Source organism: Pogona vitticeps, chromosome 1, assembly GCF_051106095.1.
Source record: "Pogona vitticeps strain Pit_001003342236 chromosome 1, PviZW2.1, whole genome shotgun sequence".
In the NCBI taxonomy this organism is placed as follows: Eukaryota; Metazoa; Chordata; class Lepidosauria; order Squamata; family Agamidae; genus Pogona; species Pogona vitticeps.
In genome coordinates, this window is record NC_135783.1 from 252,726,183 (window position 1) to 252,749,229 (window position 23,047).

General features: G+C 41.0%; 1 protein-coding gene across 1 annotated transcript in view; it reads left to right on the forward strand.

The window, feature by feature from the left end:
- DRD4 (dopamine receptor D4) overlaps positions 1-23,047 on the forward strand; it is a 47,520-nt gene that overhangs the window by 11,351 nt on the left and 13,122 nt on the right. Inside the window, exon 2 of the mRNA XM_020784179.3 lies at positions 17,632-17,744. Within this exon, the coding sequence (XP_020639838.3) occupies positions 17,632-17,744 (113 nt within the window). The remainder of the gene's footprint in view (positions 1-17,631; positions 17,745-23,047) is intronic.

Sequence of the window (23,047 nt, forward strand, 5' to 3'; positions counted from 1 at the left end):
TTCTGTTTCCAGAGGTAATAATATACAATCAGAATCATGTTTGGCATTTCTTTCTTTTTGCTCCTATTCTGCTTGAAAAAGAGAGAGAGAGAGAGTGTGTGAGTTCTTTTCACAGTCTCCTGTATATATAAACATTATAATAATCATGTGCTGTCAAGTCAGTTCTGACTTATCAATACACTTCAGGGTTTTCCAGGTACATAAGAACAAAAGAAAAGCCCTGCTGGATCAGGCCAAGGGCCCATCTAGTCCATCTCCATGTATCTCACGGTGGCCCCACCAGATGCCTCTGGGAGCACACGAGACAACTAGATACCTGTATCCTGATACCCCTGACATTTGGAGTACCTTCCTTTTAAGCCTGGAGGTTATACATCCCCATCATGGCTTGTAACCTGCGATGGCCTTTTCCTCCAGGAATCTGTCCAGTCCCCTTTTAAAGGCATCTAGACCAGATGTCATCACCACATCCTGTGGCAAGAAGTTCTACAGACTAACAACACACTGGGTAAAGAAATATTTTCTTTTGTCTGTTCTCACTCTCCCAACACTTAATTGTACTGGATGTCCCCTGGTTCTGGTATTGTGTGAGAAGGAAAAGAACTTCCCTCTATCTACTTTATCCACCCCCTGCATAATTTTATACGTCTCACTCATATCCCCTCTCAGGCGCCTTTTCTCTAGACCAGGCTTGTCCAACCTGCGGCCCAAGGGCCGCATGCAGCCCAGGTCAGCTCGTAATGCGGCCCAGTGGAATTTTTTATTTTTAAAGAAATTCCAAAGTTTCAAGATACACTGCCGGCACTTGCGGCCAGAATGCAGCTGGGACATGTCACAACAGTAGGGGGGGGAGAGGGAAGGAAGGAAGGAGTGGGAGGGGAGGGGACACGGGGGCTGCGTGACTGCATTGTGCCGTCCCCGTCAATAGGTGGACCCCCTCCCAGTCCTGGAGTCGAAGCCGGCAGCCTCTGCTGTCTGAGATCGCAGCTGCCGGTAAGCACACTTGGAGTGGGGCTGCAGAGGACGGCTAGGGCTGCCCCCCCATGTGGCCCAAACCAAATGTATGTGCGGCCTAAACCAAATTTTCATCTTCTAATGTGGCCCAGGGAAGGTGAAAGGTTGGACACCCCTGCTCTAGACTAAAGAGCCCCAAACGCTGTAGGCTTTCCTCATAAGGGAGGTGCCCCACCCCAGTCATCATTTTAGTCACTCTCTTCTGCATTTTTTCCAGTTCCACTTTTTTTTTTTTTTTTCGAGGTGCGGTGACCAGAACTATATGCAATACTCCAGGTGTGGCCTTACCATTGTTTTGTACAATTTCATTATAATGCTGGCTGTTTTATTTCAATCCCCTTATTAATGATACTGATGATAGGTAAAAAGTACTCAGAAGCGGTTTACCATTCTCTTCTTCTGAGAGCATTTTGAGACTGGAGCTTGCCCAAGGCCACACAGGTTGGCGGTGCTCACAGGAGGCACAGTGGGGAATCGAACATCCAACCTCTGACTCTGCAGCCAGATACCTAAACCACTGAGCTCTACAATTCATGGTAATGCAGCAGCTGCCCTTTACAGGGGCCAGCAGACAGAAGAGTTGCTTTAAGGGAGAACACTTCCTTTCAAGCAACATTTTTTTTGTATGATCAGATATGTACCATTGCAGCTGTCTGATTGCACCCCTTAGTCTGCAGGCCAGAAAGCTGTCCATTGAAGGTTGTGTATTCCTCAGCAAGGGGATGGAGCATGGTGTTGGTGTAGGCAGCATAAAAGGACTCAGTTGAGCATGAGATCTCATTGTGACAAGTGGTCTGCTTGTTAGTCATGCTGGAGGACCTCTCCTGACCTCCTTATTTTCAGGGTCCCTAATTTTGACTGAACCTTAGCAGGTTTTCCCTTCACTTGCATTCTTCCTACCTGCTTTACCAGGATAGGACAATAGGGTATATGCAAAATAATACTGGTTATACATTTGACTCTAATGCAGTCAAAATGTGAGTCATACATAGATATAGAATTAATTACTTAATTAATCCATGTTCATATCTCATATGGAAAGTGCAGAGACGTTCTGCTGTCATTTCTAACACTTGCAGGGAGGTCACTTGCTCAGTAGTAAATAGAACTGCTGAAGCAGGACTAGGCTCCCATTATAGTCTTAAATGGTCATTCATCTTTGCATGCCTTCAATCATATTAGGATGAAGAGCCCGACTGTTTGCTGGCCCTGTTTCCTGTTGCCTCAGCTCTATTGTGTGCCTCTCAGAGTGGGAAAAAGTTTGAAGTGGGCATCCCATTTACTACTTTGCTATATTTATAATCCACCTTTATTCTAATGAGAGAGAGAGAGAGAGAGAGACCTCCCTTCCCCAAGTTATTTTTGGATCTTTGTTATGGCTGTTATCTGCTGCAGACAGCCATCCAGGACATGCATTTCTGAGCCACTGGTTATGTCTGTATCTTGCTGCAGACTCTTTAGAGGGGTTTTCACCAGCCTTACTGCTTGTATAAGAAGGCATCTTTTATGTGCGTCTTCTGCTCATCTGTCTTGTCAAGCAAAGTTTCTGTCTTGAAATCCTGATTTGAAAATTGGCATAGTCCTCTTTGGAAGACCTCTCACTTTGCCGAATATAATAGTAGCTCTGAGTTTATTTGTAATATTGAAGTGCAAGTGGAGTTATGATTATTTGGAGATACGATTATGTGAAGACTGGATATTTCTGTTGATCTCATCCTATTTCCTTGTTTATTTTCCATATTATCAAAATATTCTTATTTACTTATTTAATGCATTTCTAGTCCTAACTTTTTTTTCCAGCATTTGCTCATGGTAACATACATGTTTTTCTTTCTCCATCCTATCCGTTGAGAAAGTGTAAAATTTGCAGTGGTTTAATGAATCACTGTATCCTCTTTTATGAACAAACCATCTTTCAGCATGTATCTTTATTGGAAGCATTTCCATTTTTGAGCACAAAAGTTATTCCATACATAGCCTGTTTGTCCCCAAGCAGCAATTCTACCTGTTCATAGTACTGTATTTTTCCGTGTATAAGACGCCACCATGTATAAGACTTTTCTAACCCAAAATTAAGAAATCTAAGTGGGGCTTAGCAAGTGGAGGGGAAAGCATGGATCAAAGCCCTGCAGGATCACTTTGATTCCTGCTTTCCCCTCCATTTGTTTTTGTTCTCTCCTCAGCTTACCTCTGTGTATAAGACGACCCTCAATTTTTAGTCTAAAGATTTTAGACAAAAGCATAGTATTATACATGGAAAAATATGGTATGTGGTGGCCATAATGTTCTATTGGCCATGCTGGTTGGGAATAATGGGAGCTGTAGTCCAAAACATCTGAAAGGTATTAGATTGAGCAGGTGGATTAGATCTCATATTAACATTTTTCAGAATGAAGGAGATGAAGAGCTTAAAAAGTAGGTATGATTTTCTAAACAAGGGTGCAATTACACAGTGGGAAAAATATGAATTGTTCCACCTGGGAAGTCAGGTTTTCCAGGATGAATTCACTTTACCTGACCAGACAAGAGTTGGGGAGCAGGAAATTGACAATCAACCCTTATTTGCAGCTTGTTAAGGGGCTTCTTGAGAGTCCCCTGGACTGCAAGATCAAACCTATCCATTCTGAAGAAAATCAACCGTGAGTGCTCACTGGAAGTACAGATTCTGAAGCTGAGGCTTCAATACTTTGGCCGTCTCATGAGAAGAGAAATCTCCCTGAAAAAAACTCTGATGGTGGGAAAGTGTGAAGGCAAGAGGAGAAGGGGATGACAGAGGACAAGATGGCTGGACAGTGTCATCGGAGCTACCAACGTGAATTCGACCCAACAAACCAACAGAGAAACAAACCAAAGAGCTGAGGAGGAGACTGTAAGTTGCAGAACATCCACCTTTCCTTTTCTGGAAACTGGTCCAACAGGACTTTTTACCTGGCTTGCAGATATTCCCTCTTTCTATTTGCCCCCCCCTCCATTGTTGTTTTCTTGACAGCAAATAAAGAATCCTCTTCATTTCCTACCACAAAATTCTGCTGAAGTCACTGTTGTGGCTGCCAGGTTTGTTTGCATTAAATGTTATTAGAAAGTACTGATGATTTCCACCGAAGAATTGATGCTTTTGAATTGTGGTGCTGGAGGAGACTCTTGAGAGTCCCCTGGACTGCAAGGAGAACAAACCTATCCATTTTGAAGGAAATCAACCCTGAGTGCTCACTGGAAGGACAGATCCTAAGGCTGAGGCTCCAATACTTTGGCCATCTCATGAGAAGAGAAGACTCCCTGGAAAAGACCCTGATGTTGGGAAAGTGTGAAGGCAAGAAGAGAAGGGGACAAAGAGGATGAGATGGTTGGATAGTGTCATTGAAGCTACCAACATGAATTTGACCAAACTCCGGGAGACAGCTGAAGACAGGAGGGCCTGGCATGCTCTGGTCCATGGGGTCATGAAGAGTCGGCCACAACTTAACGACAAAACAAGAACAAAGGAGCTTGTTAATAAATCCAGCTTTGTAGGAAGCACTGCTACAGCAGAGCTATTTTAACAAGCTGCAAATAAATGAGACTGCTTGTCAGTTCCCTCTCTACGTTTTGGTCTCCTAATTGCAGCATGGTCAGCAAGCCTTTAAAACAAATTGCATTATTAGCATTATGAGCAAAGATCTGAAGTCTCCTTTACTAGATCATTTCAATGCCCTGTGGTTCAACTCTTTTAAAGGGTGCTTAATTGAGGAGAAATGACCCCCCATAAGTGTCTCTTTGGTTTGTCTCTTCCCACCACACCCACCATCAGTACTCCTCCATACACTTTTTTTGCACCAGTTCAAGTGATCACACTGCCTGATCTGGTACTCCTCAATGGCGGAAGAAGAACATTCAGATTAGGGAAGAAAAACTCCAGACTGAATCTTATTAACTTTTCATTCAAGTAGTCAAGGAAAATAATGCAAATCTGAACATCCCAGTCCCAGAACAATTCCTGTATTGTTTGTCAATATAGTTCCCCTGTAGTTGCCTCTGAAGAACCTGCACCAGCACTAAAGCAAAGCGTGCTGCTTATATACCGCCCCATAGTGCTTCAAGCACTCTCTGGGTGGTTTACAAGTTAATTATGCAGGCTACAGATGCCCCCCCCCAGCAAGCTGGGTACTCATTTTACTGACCTCAGAAGAATAGAAGGCTGAGTCAACCTTGAGCCGGCTACCTGGGATTGAACCCCAGGTCATGAGCACAGTTTTGGCTGCAGTACAACAGTTTAACCACTGCGCCACGAGGATCTAGTTAGTGTGTCTGCTCCACTGATTCCACCTAACAGAAGTATAGGAGGCTGGTTGTCAGTATGGGCAGGTCAGTGGTACAGTGTGAGCCACAAGGGTCAGCTGCCTGATGAATCTTCCACGTTTCCCTGAAAATAAGACAGGGTCTTATATTAATTTTTTCTCCAAAAACGCATTAGAGCTTATTTTCAGGGGAGGTTTTATTTTTTTCATGTACAACAATCTACATTTATTCAAATGCACTCATGTCATCTTCTGGTGGAGGGCGGGGTTTCACTTAACTGGGGCTTATTTGGGGGGGTAGGGCTTATATTACGAGCATCCTGAAAAATCAGACTAGGTATTATTTTCAGGGAAACAGGGTACATTTATCTCCTTAAAACATGTCTATATAGTAGACAATAAGCATACCGTATTTAAGAAATTGCTAATCTAAAGGTTATTCACCTCTAAGAGAAAATCTGCATTTACTTGTGAGAAGTGCTAAGAGCTTTATAAAACATCTTGTTTTCTTTGCCTCCCCCCCCCACTCCCTCTGAAATTACTTCCTGCTCCACAATTTCAATTATACATGTTTCATTTGGAGTCAGGGGAAAGATTTGTAGTCTGCATCTGCAAGACACTGGTCTTTAAATTCTGAGGAAGTTGTTTTCTCTCCCTCGATAGTCTGTCCAAATGAGATGACAGAGAATAGTTTTATTCTCTTACCTTTTGCTCATTGGAGGTATTTTTTTCAAAGTGATGCACTATCTGAACCCTCAGAGAAGCAGATTGTTCAAAAAGTTAACTTGCTCTACTTTTTATCTCCTCATGTTGCAGTTAAAAGCCTGGAAAAAGTTCCCTTTCATAAACTACAGCTCACATGCTGGGTTGGGGTATTCTGGAAAATTGTAGACCAAAAACATAACTTCCCATCAAACACATCTGAAAATCCATCAATGTTGCATATCCCAGTTCAGGCCTGGTTATGGGATGGAGAGAACTTTGGTCACTTTGGTGGATGACCTATGCCAGGAACTGGACAAGGCGGAGTGTGTCCCTGTTGGTTCTGCTGGACCTCTCACTGGCTTTCAGTACCATTGACCATGACATCCTGAGCCTTCTTGGTATTTAAGAGAATCACAGGAGGCCTTCTATTGGACCCATTGCCAGCACGGGCACAACTGAGGGTGACACAGAAAAGGGCCTTCTCTGTGGCAGCTTCCAGGTTCTGGAATGCTCTCCCTTAAGAGATTAAGCTGGCCCCCTCCTTTTTATCCTTCTGCCGACAGCCAAAGACCCATATTTTCAGGCAGGCTTTTAACAACCATGACTGAATCCCTGAATGCCTTTTTAGAGTTAAGATAGTTTTTAACGTTTATTTGCTTTTAATTATTCAATGGTATTTTAATTAGCTTATAACTCAATTGTTTTTTTAATGTTTAACTTACTATGTTTTTAATTCTGTGCATTTTCATATTTTGAGTCGCTCTTATCAGGGGAAAAGGCAACCTGATGAATGAATGAATGAACAGGATTCAGTGACTAGTAGCTACACTTATACAGTATTCGCATGTCCTGTTTGCAGGCTAATACTCTGTTTGTGTAACTGGAGATGCAGGAGACTTTCATAGTTGCTCTCATTAATGAACATTCCAATCCAGCTTTTGAATTGCCAAGGCTGTTAATAGTCCCAACATAGACATTTCACATTTTTTCTGTTCCTTGAGGAGTTCAGGTAAGCCTGTTGTTTGTTGAGAGATTTGTTAAGACTGTGGGGGTAGAATTGGGTAGAAAAGGTTTAAGAGAGGAAGATTTTAATTTTTAGAGTTTGAGGAGAATCCTTTCTACTACAGAGGATCACTGGACCATCTGAGAACTTGAGAAATATGACTTATCCTGTTTTCTATATGGTGACCCTGCCATCTTGCAATTTGACATACTCTGGGTGATGAAATTCTACTCTACATGAGATTTAAGTGGCTGATTCCTGATGCCAGAGGTGGGCATGTGACATTGGGAAAGAGAGGGAACACTGTCAAAATCCCACCTGAATTTACCTTGGGCTTTGCCCAAAGGGGCATGCTGTTGGAATGTTGAGAGGCAGGTTTGCACTGGGGTGTGTGTGTCTTAAAAACCTCTTCATTATGTTTGTCATCTGAATCAGCCTTCTGTTTCTTAGAGTGACATCCAAAATGTGGCGATCCACAGATTGCATGAGAACTCTGTTTTGGATCTCTGTGATGCAGCATCAGCACTAAGGATTTAGTGCTGATGTGTTTGGAGATGTAGGTGGTCTCCTTAAGAGGAAATGATGTGTGCTGACTATCCCTTACCATTCTAGATAAGCCCCCTTACCTAGAATGTGGGAAGAGAAACTCTTACCATGGGTGTCTTCTGGTCTTAGTATCCATGCTGCAGTTGTTTGTCACGGAAACACTGAAAATCTCTCTGTGGAAGACAAGGGATAAAATAAATGCTGCTGGTGGATCTCTTGTTCTTGAACACTATTTAAAGGAGGCCTGAGCCATTTAAGATCTCTAAAGCTCTACATTGTGTACCTTGAAAAGCTAATCTCTGGCAACCAAGTGTAATTAGGTAACAGTTAACCATGTGATGGGGTGAAATAGATTTGGCTTCTGTTAATCCAGAATCAGTCAAGCATCATGGCTGAGTTACATGTTAAAACACATGCAAGGTAAATATTCAGAAAACAGTTTGCTGCTTAAAAGATGTGAGTACAACAGAGAAAATGGAGAGGCATTTAACAGAGATCTTACATTATTCCCTTGCAATCTGAGTTCATGTTCGTCTTGAGCTAGTGTTCAGAGTCCCAATAACGTCTTCAGTGCTGTGTTTTGTATTCAAGGATTAAAGGGTCAGTTCAGGTTTAAATTTTAGTTCTTGTTTTAAAAATGTGTATGTTTAGTACTGTTTTTTGAGTAAATTCAATGTGCTGAAGACCTGTTGGTACAATGTAATTTACATGTGATAAGTGAGAGTTAACATTTATGGTTGCCTATGTAATTATTAATGTATGTGTTTGGATTAGAAATTTAGTCTTTCAAAGCACGGGGTGAATTTCTGCCTTTGTTTTGAAAAATGTTAGTAACACTACAGATTGAGAGTATGCAGGGTGCATGTGTGGCTCAGCATGGCTGTTTCTGTTTCCTGGAAATGAGAATCATGCTGCTACATCCCCTATCTGCAATGGCAATGTTCTGTTCGTACATAAATATTTAGTACAACAGGGCACTTGAAGGTCAGTCACTACTAATTCTTTCATTTGAACAGCTTAGATGTATCAAATAAAAGAGCTTTTACTTAGATTTTGCAAATTGTATTTTTATCGTAAATCTCACCTCCTTTCTGCTGATTTCCGGGAGTCAACATTTTGGATTTGGGAATTAATATTGGCTACACTATGTAGAAATCACTATTTTGTCAAGTGTTCAGAAGATAGCTGCAAATGAAATATGGTAAGAACTTTGAACTCTTAACACTTTAAATAGTGTGTGTCTAGCTGTAGCATAACTAGCAGTTAGGGAATTATGGAATTTGTAGTCAAAAATATGTTCAGTGCCCCATATTCCTCATCCCTTCCTTAAATGAAATAGCAAAGTTTGGATTTCCGGGTGTGGGGCAGGGAAATCTTTGAAACTATCTTTGTGATTATCATTTTAAGCATTCTGATGAATTAAATTAGCCCACAGACATTAATCATGCAGTTGGCATGGTCTCCTATTCTGAACTGGCAAGACTGACAAGGATAATGAGCCAACTCAAAGCTGAGGCATCACTATGTTTTCTGTCTTGGCTGTGATGCAGAGGCTGCTGTTCATCTTCATTTGCCAAAAGGGTGGCATTTATACAACATACATAGTTCCTCTGAATGGGACTACCAGCACCGAGTATATACATGCATGTAAAATCAATGATGTGGAAATTTGTCCAGCACCCTGGGAATGAGGCAGCAAAATGTGCAACCCGATTAATCATGTTTTGGCAGAAGCCTTCAGTAGGCTGTCTGCCCTAGGTAGACATAGGATTGAGACCTGAAGTCACTCCAACCTCACAAATCCTGAAAGCCAGAGCAAAGATAGTACAGTATACATTCATCATAACCAGGTTATTCATTAGGAGCTACTTTTTAGCACTGCTTGGAAAGTAATTCTGACATGCAAGGAATGGGTGAGCAATTTGTCAAAAATGCACTATCAGAATCAGAACAACTATTCATGCAAAATTCTTTTCAAGCCACTAATTATTGTTTCAGTGTTTCCCTGAGCTTGTTTCTTCTCCAATCAATGGAAGCTTTCTTCTACCCCACTTAGTATAATTGACTTCATAGCAATGTCTGCATTGCTTTGACAATCTGGAAAACTTGATGTCTCACTCATAAGAGTACAGGAGAAAGAAAGTGGACACTCAGGAGAGGAAACACCCATTGTTCTTTTCTAGCAACATCCAGTTTTCCATAATTGGAATTTAGGATTCAGAAGTCCTTCCTATCTGTTTTCTCCTTGGGCCTGGAACAGTTAGGCTTTTTCCTGGTAGAGGAAATGGTGCAATAGTATCGAGAGAGAAAAAGAAGAGCTTTTGTAGAAACCTACAATATGTGTGGAATCCAGAGACAGTAGCAGTGCATGGGCAGTGGTTACAGTTAGAGATCTAGCTGCTCTTCAGCAGATGTGTTTCCTTTCATTTCTGTGTGTACGTGACCACGGGTATGTTGGGCTTACAGTGATATAGTGCGAGTCTACATTGAACTTCTGTACCCCAGTACCTAACTTGCCAAAGTCTACCTTTAAAAAGCATGCTTTGGAAACCAATGAAGGAGGAAAAAACAGCAGAAGAACAAAAGATGAAAAGAAAGCAACACATTTGACATAATTTATTTATTTAATTTCTATAATTCTTGTCTGCAAGTATAGCAACCCAAAGCAACTCACAAATGGACACAAGTGCTATTAAAAGCAGAAAAAGTCATTACGTTAAAAACCCAGTTAAGCATATAACAGTAGAGTATTTTAAAAGTTAACATTCACACACTATCTAACTGCCCACATTTGATGGAGATAAGAAGCAGCCGTAGAGATATTTAAATGTGGAAGTACAACACCGCGTCTAACCAGAATGCATCCTCTCTGTTTTTAGGGACTGGTTTTAGTCAGATACACTAAACTTCAGGTACATAGTCTCACTCTCATGTTTGAGGAAGCAGACTTCATCCACAAAAGCTCACTGTAAAATGTAGCAATTAGTCTTTAAGGTGCCACAACATTTTTGTCTTTTCCTTTTTTGGTTTTGTGTGTGGGTTTTTTTTTTCTCTGATAAACAAAACTTCATTGTATCAAGATTCATTTTAGTCTCTGTCCCCCTTCCATTTATTTAGTCAGTTTCCTGTCTTAACTGTACCCATATTAGGTGCTGCCCTTCAAAATGTTGTGGTGGGAGAGAGGAACACATGCAAGAGGAAAGGAAAAAGAGTAAATGGGGGCAGGGGCAGTGAACCATTTTAGTCTGGGTTTAGGATGATGTTCCCCTGAAAGGAGATTAGTGACCTGTACCTCATTTTCTTCACAAAAATACCTTAAGAGGGATGGCCATGGATGTAGCTACATGCTTTTGGTTTGCAGTTCATCACATTTTCTCAAGACTGGCCTTTGCTAAATAAGTCAAGTGTGCCAGACTGAAGAGATGAAAAGCTTTCCAGGCACCTGGAACAAGCTTCTTTGACAGTGGCCTGGCTCCCTCAATGAAGAAGCTTTCTGACATCATACCAGTGACGACTGGTGTCATGGAACAAAGTCTCTGAAGTCCAAACGCTACCCTGTACCCAACATACCATTTTTAATGCCTGGAAATACCGTCCATGGAAGGAGCAGGAGGAAATCGCTGCACATTTCCAAACACTGTGTCTAAAATGCACTTTTAGTGTAAACGTTATGTAGATCTGAACCCTGGCTGGCAGTACATAGCTGAGTAAACTCAGTGTCTCCAGGGTCTGTGATCTTGATAGAATCGCCATATCCAAGATGTAGAGATCCTGCCTGTAGTTTGAAGAAACTAATGCAGCAGCAGCAGCAGCAGCCCTTGTGCCTTCCATTTTAAACAATCTTTTGCCTGCCTGTTTCTCTGGGGCTCTGGTTCAGAGCTTGGGAAAATTAGCCTGTTGATTATGACCCCTAGAGCACCCAGCTATCATGGCCACTGGTTGCTAACAGAATAAAGTTGCACTACGCTCCAGGTGGGTGACAAAAGCAGTCGGCCATTAAGACTCTGCGTCTGCTCCAGATCTGGGGTGGGAGTTTGCATGCTGAGTGCTCACTTGCAATTCAGGAACAAACACCAGACTGTACCTGGCCATTATGGGTCATGTTTTCCTCTCTCCTTACCTTTTCTTCATGAAATATTGACTGCCAGTCTTCCTTTCAAAAATAACATGTCAGTCACAAAGTAAGCAGGTTTCTTCTGCCTCTCCAGCAACTAAACTGTTTTGTCCTTACTGCTTGCAACATCCTTTGCTTTGTCACTAACATTAGCCTGGTAGCTAGAACTGAATGCATGATTTTCATCTCCACTTCTGAACTTGGTCACTGTTAAAGTATACTTTAATTTAATCCACTTGATCCACTTCTATAGCCGTTATTTTGCTTCGTAAGGCTTTGATCTCCCTGTAATACTTCTGTCCCCCCACATCTTCCCCAGTCTGGCTGCTTTAGTAACCTGATATCAGTATGCCTTTTGCTGAGATGGGATGTACAGTAGTAGAATGAGGGTTTTACTAAACAGGCCAACTGCAAGACCTCCAGGAGTTAATATCCTCTTTCTGTTAGATAAAGCTGCTGGGACTTCTGATAAATGTAATAATCCAGAAACAGCCCTAAGCATGCAGGCAAGCTGATCTGTAAGGTTGATAGATAGGTTCTAATTACAAGCCACACTCATTTCTGTTTTCCACATCCAGACCATAGCTGTCTTGTTTCACGTCTGCAACTCATGGTTAGTCCTTCCATTAATTGGAGAATAACCTTTCTGATGTAGTGCTTGGAGGGGGTCAAGGTGTGATATGATATAAGGATTTGTAAGCACATGATCAGGATTTCAAAATATTTATTTATTTATTTATTTATTTATTTATTTATTTATTTATTTATTTATTTATTTATTTATTTATTTATTTATTTGCTTACTGTAATTTTTCTGCATGCTTTTCTGTTTGTTATGTTTGTTAATGTTTGTTAAACTATGAATACATTTTAGTAGACTGCTCGGTGTGTTGCTACTGCTTTCCTGGCCCTGCTATATAACCACAACAGTTATATGTGGAGAAAAAAACTGGTTTTGAATTCAGTTTAGAATGTTTCAATTCAATTTTAAAAATGCTGACTATATGACACACTGGGGAGCATGTATTTTTTGGCCTGAAATGTGTGTGTTTTGGTTGGAAAGTGAGGTATTTTACTTAGCCACAAGACGGTTGTTTGTTTTAAATCACTTGTGAAACCAATTTATTCTGAATTGTTTTGGTATCTGTGAAGTAGCAAGTTGGGGAGGAGCTCAGGTGGGTCTACAGCACTGGGCTGGTGAGGTTGAAGTTTTTCATGGCTGTTTTTGGTCTGTTAGTTTTTGTTGACCTGCCCTTTGAAGACGAAGTGTTGACCTGGGAAAGAATACAAATCCCTGTACAGTATGTGTTCTCCCCCCCCCCCCACTAGCAAATGGTGATTAAGGTCAAAAAAGAACGAAGCCATGGAAAACTATTTAGTCCTCTTGCCCCCAGTCTAAGCCTTCCCTGCCAAACTTTTATTTCAGCAGAGAGACAAGAGAGCGGGTAATAGGTGGCATATCTAAATACAGTCCCTAAAGAGACAGGGTAGTTCTCAAATTCTAAAGAAGTAGCTGGCAAAAGTGAAGAGAGAAAAGAGAAGGAAAAATACTGAAAGGAACCTGTTAACCTTTAAAGAACTACAATATTTTGTCCCCCCCTCCCCATTTTCTCTTTATCAGGTAACATTTTTTTTCTAACAAGATACAGTGACTTTCTCTGTGGTTTAGATATCTGGCTGAAAAGATTGGGAGTTTGATTCTCCACTGTGTCTCCTTAATAGGGGCTAGACTTAATGATCCATTGGGTCCCTTCCAACTCTGCAATTCCAATATTATTATGATAATAACTATTTTTGCACATCAGACAACTGTTAGAAATAGAGGGAACATGGGAGGGGTCCCTTGAAAGCTTGTGGGGTCTCTCTCTGATTTGACTCCCTAAAGGAACCACAGGCTTGGGTTTGCAAGAACTGAGGAGGGCAGTTGAGGACAGGACATTTTAGAGTTCTCTCATTCATAGGATTCCTATATGTTGGAGGCAACTTGACGGGATGTAACAACACCATCTTCATAGCAGCCCTATTGCTTGCTCCAAATGCAGAATTGACTCTGATGGGCAGAAATAATTTTGGAAGCAAGCACATAAAATGAGGCAGAGCCATGATAATAAAGCCATAAGCAAAGGCATTAGAAAGCAGACTGATCTCCTGTTCAGTTCTGGCACTGTTGGTCTCGTAAGGGTGACGTTTTAGACGAAGGACCAGCTGTTGGGCATGTGGAGATCAGGGCAGATTATCAGTCTGAGTGTGTAAAATTCCCTCTATTGGCACAGTAAGCATTCATGGCACCTGGCCATTGAACATCTGGTGCTTTTTAACTCCTCCCCCCCCCAAGTAATAATAGCGTGCATTGACAATGTCACCTTGGCTTGCTCTCCCCAGCTCAGTTTTTCTAGAGTCTGTTTCAAGCCATTGTCACGCCCAAACTCTTGGACTAGATTTGTTTAGCAGATAATCACAAACACATGGTTTCATCTTCTTACTTCCCCATGTTACAGATTCAGAGGGCTTCCCGTGGGTGACAGAGGTGTTGTACAGAGTGTGAACATAATTCTGGTTGATGAGAAAACATGGTTTGAAAACTGGGAGATCTTTAAGAGTGTACACTTGCTCTCTTATTCTTGAACAAGAATAAGAGAGCAAGTGTACACTCTTAAAGACCTTCCATTCTTGGTGACAAACTAAAATCTTATATTTTGTGCACTCTGACTCAAGCCCATGGTTTAAAAACAAAACAAATTCCTGAATAAACATGCTTTGCCAAGCCACACAGATTTTTCACACATACAGAAAGCTAGCCTGACACAGGGAAAAAACTAGAACAACATTCTTCCCTCTAGTGCCTGTGTTGAGGGGATTGTTTTTTTATGGAGAGACATTTGGCTCTGTGTGCCCTCCATCTCTGAAATGATACTAGACACAGTTCTATCACCTCAGAGAAAGAAAAACCCTCTATCCCTTTCAGGTTACAGTTTATAACTAATTCTAGGGAATAAGCTCCATTGAATTCAGTGGGACCTACTGTGACCAGGCATCTGTTTTTCATCCAAAACTCTCTCTATTGTAAAGCAGATTAATTTTAAGCTGCTTTGTATGCTTATAAAGCGGAATGGATAAGACAAATAAAAAAGCTATACTCATTTTCTGACAATGCTATACACCATGGTCTATTAATAGTTTTAAGAGAGTACAGTAGAAGAAGAGTATACAATTGAGAAACAAAAGGTATGTGCAGGTAAAGTTGAAGGTACAAAAGCACTATCAAGAAAACCAATTACAGAAGATAATGTGTTTAAAATAGTCAGACGTAGGTCAAATCAGAGCCCATTTCTGTTTTATAAGGCTGGGGAGAGAGCTGAGTACTTTCTTTGTTGTTGTTGTCTAGTCGTTAAGTCGTGCCCAACTCTTCGTGACCCCATGGACCAGAGCACGCCAGGCCCTCCTATCTTCCACTGCCTCCTGGAGTTGTGTCAAATTCATCTTGGTTGCTTTGATGACACTGTCCAACCATCTTATCCTCTGTCGTCCCCTTCTCCTCTTGCCTTTATACTTGCCCAATATCAGGGCCTTTTCCAGGGAGTCTTCTCTTCTCATGAGATGGCCAAAGTATTGGAGCCTCAGCTTCAGGATCTGTCCTTCCAGTGAGCACTCAGGGTTGATTTCCTTTAGAATAGATAGGTTTGTTTTGCTTGCAGTCCAGGGGACTCTCAAGAGTCTCCTCCATCACCACAATTCAAAAGCATCAATTTTTCGGTAGTAAGCCTCAGTACCTTCTAATAACATTTAATGTAAACAAACCTGGCAGCCACGACAGTGACTTCAGCAGAATTTTGTGGTAGGAAATGAGGAGGATTCTTTATTTGCTGTCAAGAAAACAACAATGGAAGGGGGGAGCAAATAGAAAGAGGGAATATTTGCAAGCCAGTTAAAAAGTCCTGTTGGACCAGTTTCCAAAAGAGGAAAGGTGGATGTTCTGCAACTTGCAGTCTCCTCCTCAGCTCTTTGGTTTGTTTCTCTGTTGGTTTGTTGTATACCGTGAACAAATAAATAATATTTTCCATTGGGATCACTACTAATCTTTCTAAAACCACAAGGCTCATCTGTATGTGCAGGCATACAATGTTACCTTTTCCTTACAACTTTTCCTTTTATGTCCAGAGAAAGTTATACAGTTTCCTTAGAGTTATGTTACTTTTCTGTTTCAGTTCATAACTACAAACGGTATGTGGTTTGATCTTACAGGCCTTTAATGTGTTGTGCAAGTGTGGACCCTTTTCTTTCCTTCTCCTCCCTCTCTCACAGAATCTGCCCATTTCAGCTTCTGACACCTGTTGGGTTTTGTTTTGTTTTTGACACACACAGCACGCATTCATATAAACACAAAATATGTGAAGAAACTGTCTCTCGAAAGAAAATTATAACAACAGTCTACATAACGGCAAGAGGAAAAGGGGACGACCGAGGATGAGATGGCTGGAGAGTGTCTGCGAAGCAACCAACATGAATTTGACACAACTCCGGGAGGCAGTGGAAGACAGGAGGGCCTGGCGTGCTCTGGTCATGGGGTCACGAAGAGTCGGACATGACTAAACGACTAAACTTAACTAAACTAAACATAACTGAGTAAACTAACAGGCACCTACTACTGATTCAGCTTCATTAAACATTTCAGTTCAATAGAAAGCTGTGTCTCCTCTCCTACACAAGTATTTGTGAGTAGGTGGCCTCTTTTTTTTTCCCTTACTAGTGCTTAAGCAGTTAAGGAGGACAGCTGAGATGGCCTCACCTCTTCTGCTGATGCAGCTCCTCGTCTGACCCTGCCTATACCTGATCTTGAGGTTAGGTTGGAAGGTGTTGAATATCAAACCTGTGATCTATGGTGTGAATAATCCACCTGTGCTGACGTCGTCCCAGGGAGGAGGGAGATTTATATTAACAGCAGAGCAAGGATTAGTTGACCTTTGGAGCAGGGTTTTGTGATTTATTTTCTTTCTAGGACAATCCGAGATTTTGCAGACATGTTGGAGATCACCTATTAATGCACATTAAGGTGATGGCAGAAAATTCTGTCCTGTCAAGAGATGGTGCTTTGGTACTCACCTGTAGTTGTTTGGTGGCAAAGGGTGCCATCTTGTATAGTTGCAGCTGGTGTAGAGGAAGAGGAATTAAAAACCAAATGCTTGAGACTGTCTCTGCACCTTGAAAGTACTAATGACCTTTTGTATTCTATCTGTGCCTTTCTCTAGAAGAATGTCATTCTATTCTGATTTTTAAAAATCAGAATGAGGTGCATATTATTTATAACTCAGGGCACATTGCATTTTTCTTGATTATCACCCTGTATCTGTTTGCAACATGGAGATTTGTTGTGTAGCTTCAAATATACAAATCAAGTGAAACACACAACAGCAGTTGATTTTCCTACACCCACCCATTTTCCTTTTATCCACCCCTTCCTTTGAAAGGGTTTTTGTACAGAGGTGGGCAACTTGTACCCTCCCAGCTGTTGTTGGGCTATAGTTCCCATCATTCCTAGCCAGCATGGCATTTGTGAGAGATCATGGGAATTGCAGTCCAGCTATGACAAGAGAGTCACATGTTACCCATCCCTACTGGTAGGTGTGATGGGCAGCAGACAGGATGGTCAAAGGAAGCAGTGTGCAAGAGAAATACCAGCTATTTCACCTCCCTCCAGAAGTGGTAATAATCAAGAGATCTGAGCTGTAGTTCTAAAACTACAAATCAAGTAGAAGGTATAGAGAAAGGTGGGGGATTAATTCTGAACTACAACTCAGAGAATACCCAAAGCAGTATGTTCAGTGGGAGCTGTAGTCTGAAAAAGTAATTTCAGTGCACAGTAAACCATTAAAAGAAGAAAAACAGCAGATCAGATTTGAATGTTTCTAGAGCTGTGATAGAAGAACAGAGGATAACAAGAGGCTATCAAAATACACTAACACTAATGCTCTCTTTAGTTCCAGGGAGGCGTGTGGTCCTTGAGCACAGTCCTGTGCGATGCACTGATGACCATGGATGTGATGCTATGCACAGCCTCGATTTTCAACCTCTGTGCTATCAGTGTGGATCGGTAAGTACTTCTGTCCATTCTGTCTTTTAGCAGCCTCAACTTCCAGCTTCATTGGGTTTCAGCTCACAACTTTTCAGAGATTGGCAGAATGCCTAGAGGGTAGAAGAAGAGAGTTTCTCAGTGCCCTCACCTCCCTCCCACTCAAATAAGGTTTGTAACCTTTTCATCATTCAGAGTCTGTTATGGCAAGGTTGGAATTCTGTGACCAGTTAAGTGACATGAGATAGATCAAAAAAGAAGGTATGGCACAGTAAAAATGAAGCTCAGTTACAGTATCTGATGGAATAATGCCCCCGTGTTCTGTTCATCCAATGCAACCTTGACAAGATTTCAGGACCTGACAGTTGAGAACAGAGCTTTATATATACAGTAAAGAAAATACTGTACAGGCCATGTGAAGCTTCCCCTGCATCTCTGTAGAATCCCCAGAAATATTTACAATTTATAAACTCTCTCCCCTGCCCCAGAAAATACTTTGTGCATCCTAGAAGTTGTGGGGAAATTCAAGATCCTCTGAGCAAACCTTGAGCCTCCCATATACTGTACTGCCCTCTATTTTTTGAGGGTACAAGGATATTTTTTTAAAGTTTAAAAATGTTATTAGTAATATTATTAATATTACTTAAATCCATTTGGTGTTCAGTTAACAAAAATTCATTGAAGCAACCTGTACATAACAGTAACATTAGGAAGCAAATTAGCCTCATGGTTGTTGTGGGGTTTTCGGGCTCTTTGGCCATGTTCTGAAGATGGAGCACAGAGTGCTGTCCTCTGAAGAGCCCAGAGTGCTGTCCTCTGAAGATGCCGGCCACAGAGACTGGTGAAACGTTAGGAAGAACAACCTTCAGAACAAGGCCAAAGAGCCTGAAAAACCCACAACAATCATTAGATCCCGGCCGTGAAAGCCTTCGCGAAGACAAATTAGCCTCATCCTTGCTTTTTTACACCTTCCTCCTGAGGATGTAACCCTCAGGTTGTCAAAAAATATATATGAAAAATGACCTTTAGCTTTTTTCCTGGATAAATATTTAAAAGGGAGGGGGGTCTTGGTGTGACCATGGGCTCTGTCTCTTGCTGTAACTTGTCCTAGAGGATTGTGGGAAAGATATATGCAACAATCTCTCCCTCTGTAGAAGAGCAGGAACAGTAGGGAAACTGGTTCTTTCTGGCAGAGTTTCCCATGTCCCATGAAAGCAAATGTGTGACCCAGTACTTGGAATGGCAGCCACTGGTTTTGTTGTCATCTTTATCTGGTTACACCAGGCAGTACTTTTAGGAGTCTTCTCATTACTCTTAGCAAAAAGGCATTCTGCAGCTAGTATCCTTTTTTTCCCTCTTATTAAATTTTCTCTGCTAAGCAAACAGTTGGAAGACACAAAAGGAAATCATGAGAAAGGTGTCAGCTGATGGAATTGACTCATTTGTTGCTTTGGATCACTGAAAGGCAGGAGAAAGGAGAGAAGACTGGTCCTGAATGGAGAGTAAAATTAGGAGTAGAAGCAAAAATATTTTATGGGCAGTGTTACCCTTCAGAAGGTGCAACTATACTGGGAAGTTAATTTGAGTTGATTCAGTGCTTTGTCCACCACTTCCCAGTAACTTTCACTGTTGTTATAGTAGTAGTTGGTCATTATTGATAAGACTAATTATCAAGGGAATATATATTGTAATAGTCCACAGAGTTGGAGTGGTGGTGGGAGTTTTTAGAATATTGCAATCTCATATAATGCCTTTGAGATATCTTGGCTGGGAGGGAGCTGCAGTGAATTTCAGTCCACTCAGGAACAGCCAATTGTTCCCTCTCTACTTCAGATACTTTCGCCCACCTTTTTCAAGTCAGGGTTCAGTTTGTGTTCTGTTAGAGTGTAAGAGTTACAGAGTCAGAAATGAATAGTGAGAGTGAAGTGTTCTGTCAACACTCTGAAGGACCGCCTCCTTCCATATGAGCCTACCCGGCAGTTAAGATCTAGCCAGGGGGCCCTTTTGAAAGAGCCGTCCCTTAAGGAGGTAAGAGGGACGGCTTGTAGACAAAGGGCCTTCTCGGCAGCTGCCCCCAGACTATGGAATGCCCTCCCGACTGAGATTCGTCTGGCGCCGACATTGATGACATTTCGGCGCCAGGTCAAAACCTTCCTGTTCCAGAAGGCTTTTAATTGAAATTATATTAGCTGTGGGTCTGATGGCAATTTTAATTGTATTTTAATTGTATTTTAATTATTTTATCTTTTGCTATATTGAATTTTAATTATTGTAAGCCGCCCAGAGACCTCTGGGTAGTTTGGGCGGCATATAAATAAAAAGAAAAAAGAAAAAAAAAAAAAAAACAAAAACCAATGTAACTAGTCAGTTAGTCAATCATGAAGTAAATTAAGCAGTCAAGCTCTGTAATGTAACAAATTAACATTTACACAAAATATTGTGTTTGTTTTTATATAAGAAGAACTGTGAGTAAAATGAAACTTTAAATTCTTTTTAATTTACCAGAGTCTCTGTGTGAATGTATTGAAACAAATAAATGCCAGTTGAGGTAAACTAACAAATAGGGGTGGTCTACTAAGGGAGAGTATAGTTCATTCTGCTCTGTATGTTCCTACCGGAACCATTTTTTTTCTGCTGCATAATTAAAAGAAAAGTTTATTGTTGTTAGTTGAAGCCATGCTCAACTATTTTCTTCACACCAAACTCTACCAAACAAACCCAACAGAATCTTGTGGCTTGCCACCTGGATTCCTCAGAGCCCCATCTCCAACTCATCTCTCCCTCCTCTGAGTTCTAAGCAAGACCACCTCCACCAGCAACCTGTTGGACAGGAAGAGGGACATGGGGAAGCAGTTGCATAGGAGCCTTCTAGCACACAGGATCCCAACCCAGCAATCTTTGTCTGCCACTTCTCCAGATTGGGACAAGGGTCCTACTGAGTCTTCTCCTGGCTGAACCCAACTTAGTTCCTTACTCCTCTGCAGTCTTTCCCTTATTCCCCTTCCCCTGTTTCTGCTGTCTGTTCTTGGGGAATCTACAAAGGGACTGAGCAAAATGACCACTTTTGCTATTCTGCTACTATCTCATGTTGCTGGAATAAGAGAAAAGTGTTGCAGTTTTACTATATATATAAAAATAGTAAAACTGCAACACTTCCCTCTTATTCCAGCATACAGTATATATATTTCTGAGGTGACATAGTGCTTATCTGAATCAGCACTAACTTGAAAGCATTTTTGGCATGGGGGAAAATCCTAAACTCTCTAATTTGACTATGTATTATTTATAGGAGAGATATGAAAAAAATAGGGTTTTCTTTTTTCGTGGAATTAAAAAAGGATAAAACTCTGGCTGTTGGGCATGTGTTAAAATACTTCAGCACACACAGATTTAATTAACATTGATCACCATCTAACAGTGAAGCAGAAGTAGACAAGCTGTGGACAGATGGAAAACCAGACTAAAATTCTTGACCAGAAAATGGGACACGGTGGATGGACTCCAAATTCAGAGTCAGGGGGTGACTACCTTGGCTGTTAACCTGGCAGTTTGCATCAGATTTGGCACTGAGGAATTAAACATTGAATTAAAAACTGGCAACTAAATGTCATAAAGCTAAACCCAGAGAAGCCCAGTGAGGAATCATCTCTTTTCAGTGGGGAATTATCTTTTTTTAAAGTTCAGTCAACAGGGGTGGTTTTATTTAGCTCAAATTTGGCTGGCATTGCTTTTCTCCACTTTCTGTCTTGTGTGATCACCTGATCAAATGCAAATGGGCAGTCACAGAGATGTCAGTTTCCCTCAGCTGAGCTCCTGTTGTTGCCAAAGACTGTTAATTTGTTTTTCAGAGCCCACTTAATACTTGGAATTCTCTGCTGACTTTACAGATATCAGGCGCATCCTAATAAATGGGACTATAAATTAGTTTGAGCCTACTTAACGCCTGCAGAATTGCAAAGATAACTTTTATTATCTTTGTGATCTTAATGTTTATAGTGTACCAGTTTTCTTCTACCCGTGATTTATTTTTATTTCCTATTATTTATTTCCCACTTTCCTCTATGCAATGTATCCAAAGGAAAATAGAATAGAAATATTTACATAGATAGATGTTGCAAATTGTTATAGAACAAAAACGGTTACAAAATAATAAAATAGCAGCAGCAGCAAGAACAGAAGGAAGTTTAAAAGATCAAGATAGAGACAATGATTTTCAAGGAGATAAGAGAAATAATTGGTCTGGATGTACAAATGTCCCCATGATTGCTTTGGTGAATCCAGTTCATAATAATCAATTGAAGAAAAGGAATTAATTATTATAATGGTGATATTGGCAAGGTTAATATTCACAAACAACTGGAAATGTAACAGTCAAATTAGTATAAAGGAGTGGTATATGTAAAAATATCTCTCCCTAAAGAGATGTGGATTGTGGGTCAGGGAGTCACTGTGGGCACAAAGCTACCACCTTTATTGCCCGAGGTAGGTCCTTTAGGCCTCAGAAGTGTGCAGTACAAGCCCCATAGACAAGCCTGATCCTAATAGTAACCTTTGCTTACTTTCAAAGCAATAAAACATTGACTGTGTGTTTCCTTAGAATGCACAACAACCTTACCAGGTAGGACCAATTTTCAGTAGTAACTTTGTGACCTTCTCAAATCCACACTAGATTTAGTGTGGATTTAGTGTGGACTGGTCTTTAGTTCAAAAGACCAGTCGCCCTTTGAAGAATTATTTGATTATATTAAGAAAATAAAGTAGTTTAATTAGAATACAGTTGTAGCTTTAAGGCATAAGCGATTGGCATATCCAGGTACTACAATAATTAAATAAATCTGCTATTTCCAAGTAAAATAAGAACAACTGTCTATGCTAAGTAATCATCTTTGTTCTGATTACATGTTCACATCTAGAAAAGCTGGGCTATTCCTCCCCCTTCTCCTTCCTCAAAAACAAACTTCTCTTTCTCTCACATTCCACTACATCCCCCCTCCATTGAACGAACACTTCACATACATAAACGACTATTTTTCTACATGTTTTGGACCACCTTCTTTATGACTCTTCCAGGTTGTTAACCAATTAAATCCAAGTGGGTATAACACAGCTCTCTGCCCATAATTCACAAGAGATCTGCAGGTATCTTATCTCTTTCCCAATTAAGTAGTATGCTGTTTGGTCTTCCCCTGGGTCCCTCCGGCCTTGCATTCTTATCTCTTTGCCAGGCAAAGCAACTTTGCAAAACAGTCTCATCACATTCCATGGCTTTTAAATTCATCTTACACAAAATCTCACAGACTCCATCTTTATATGACTACAATTCC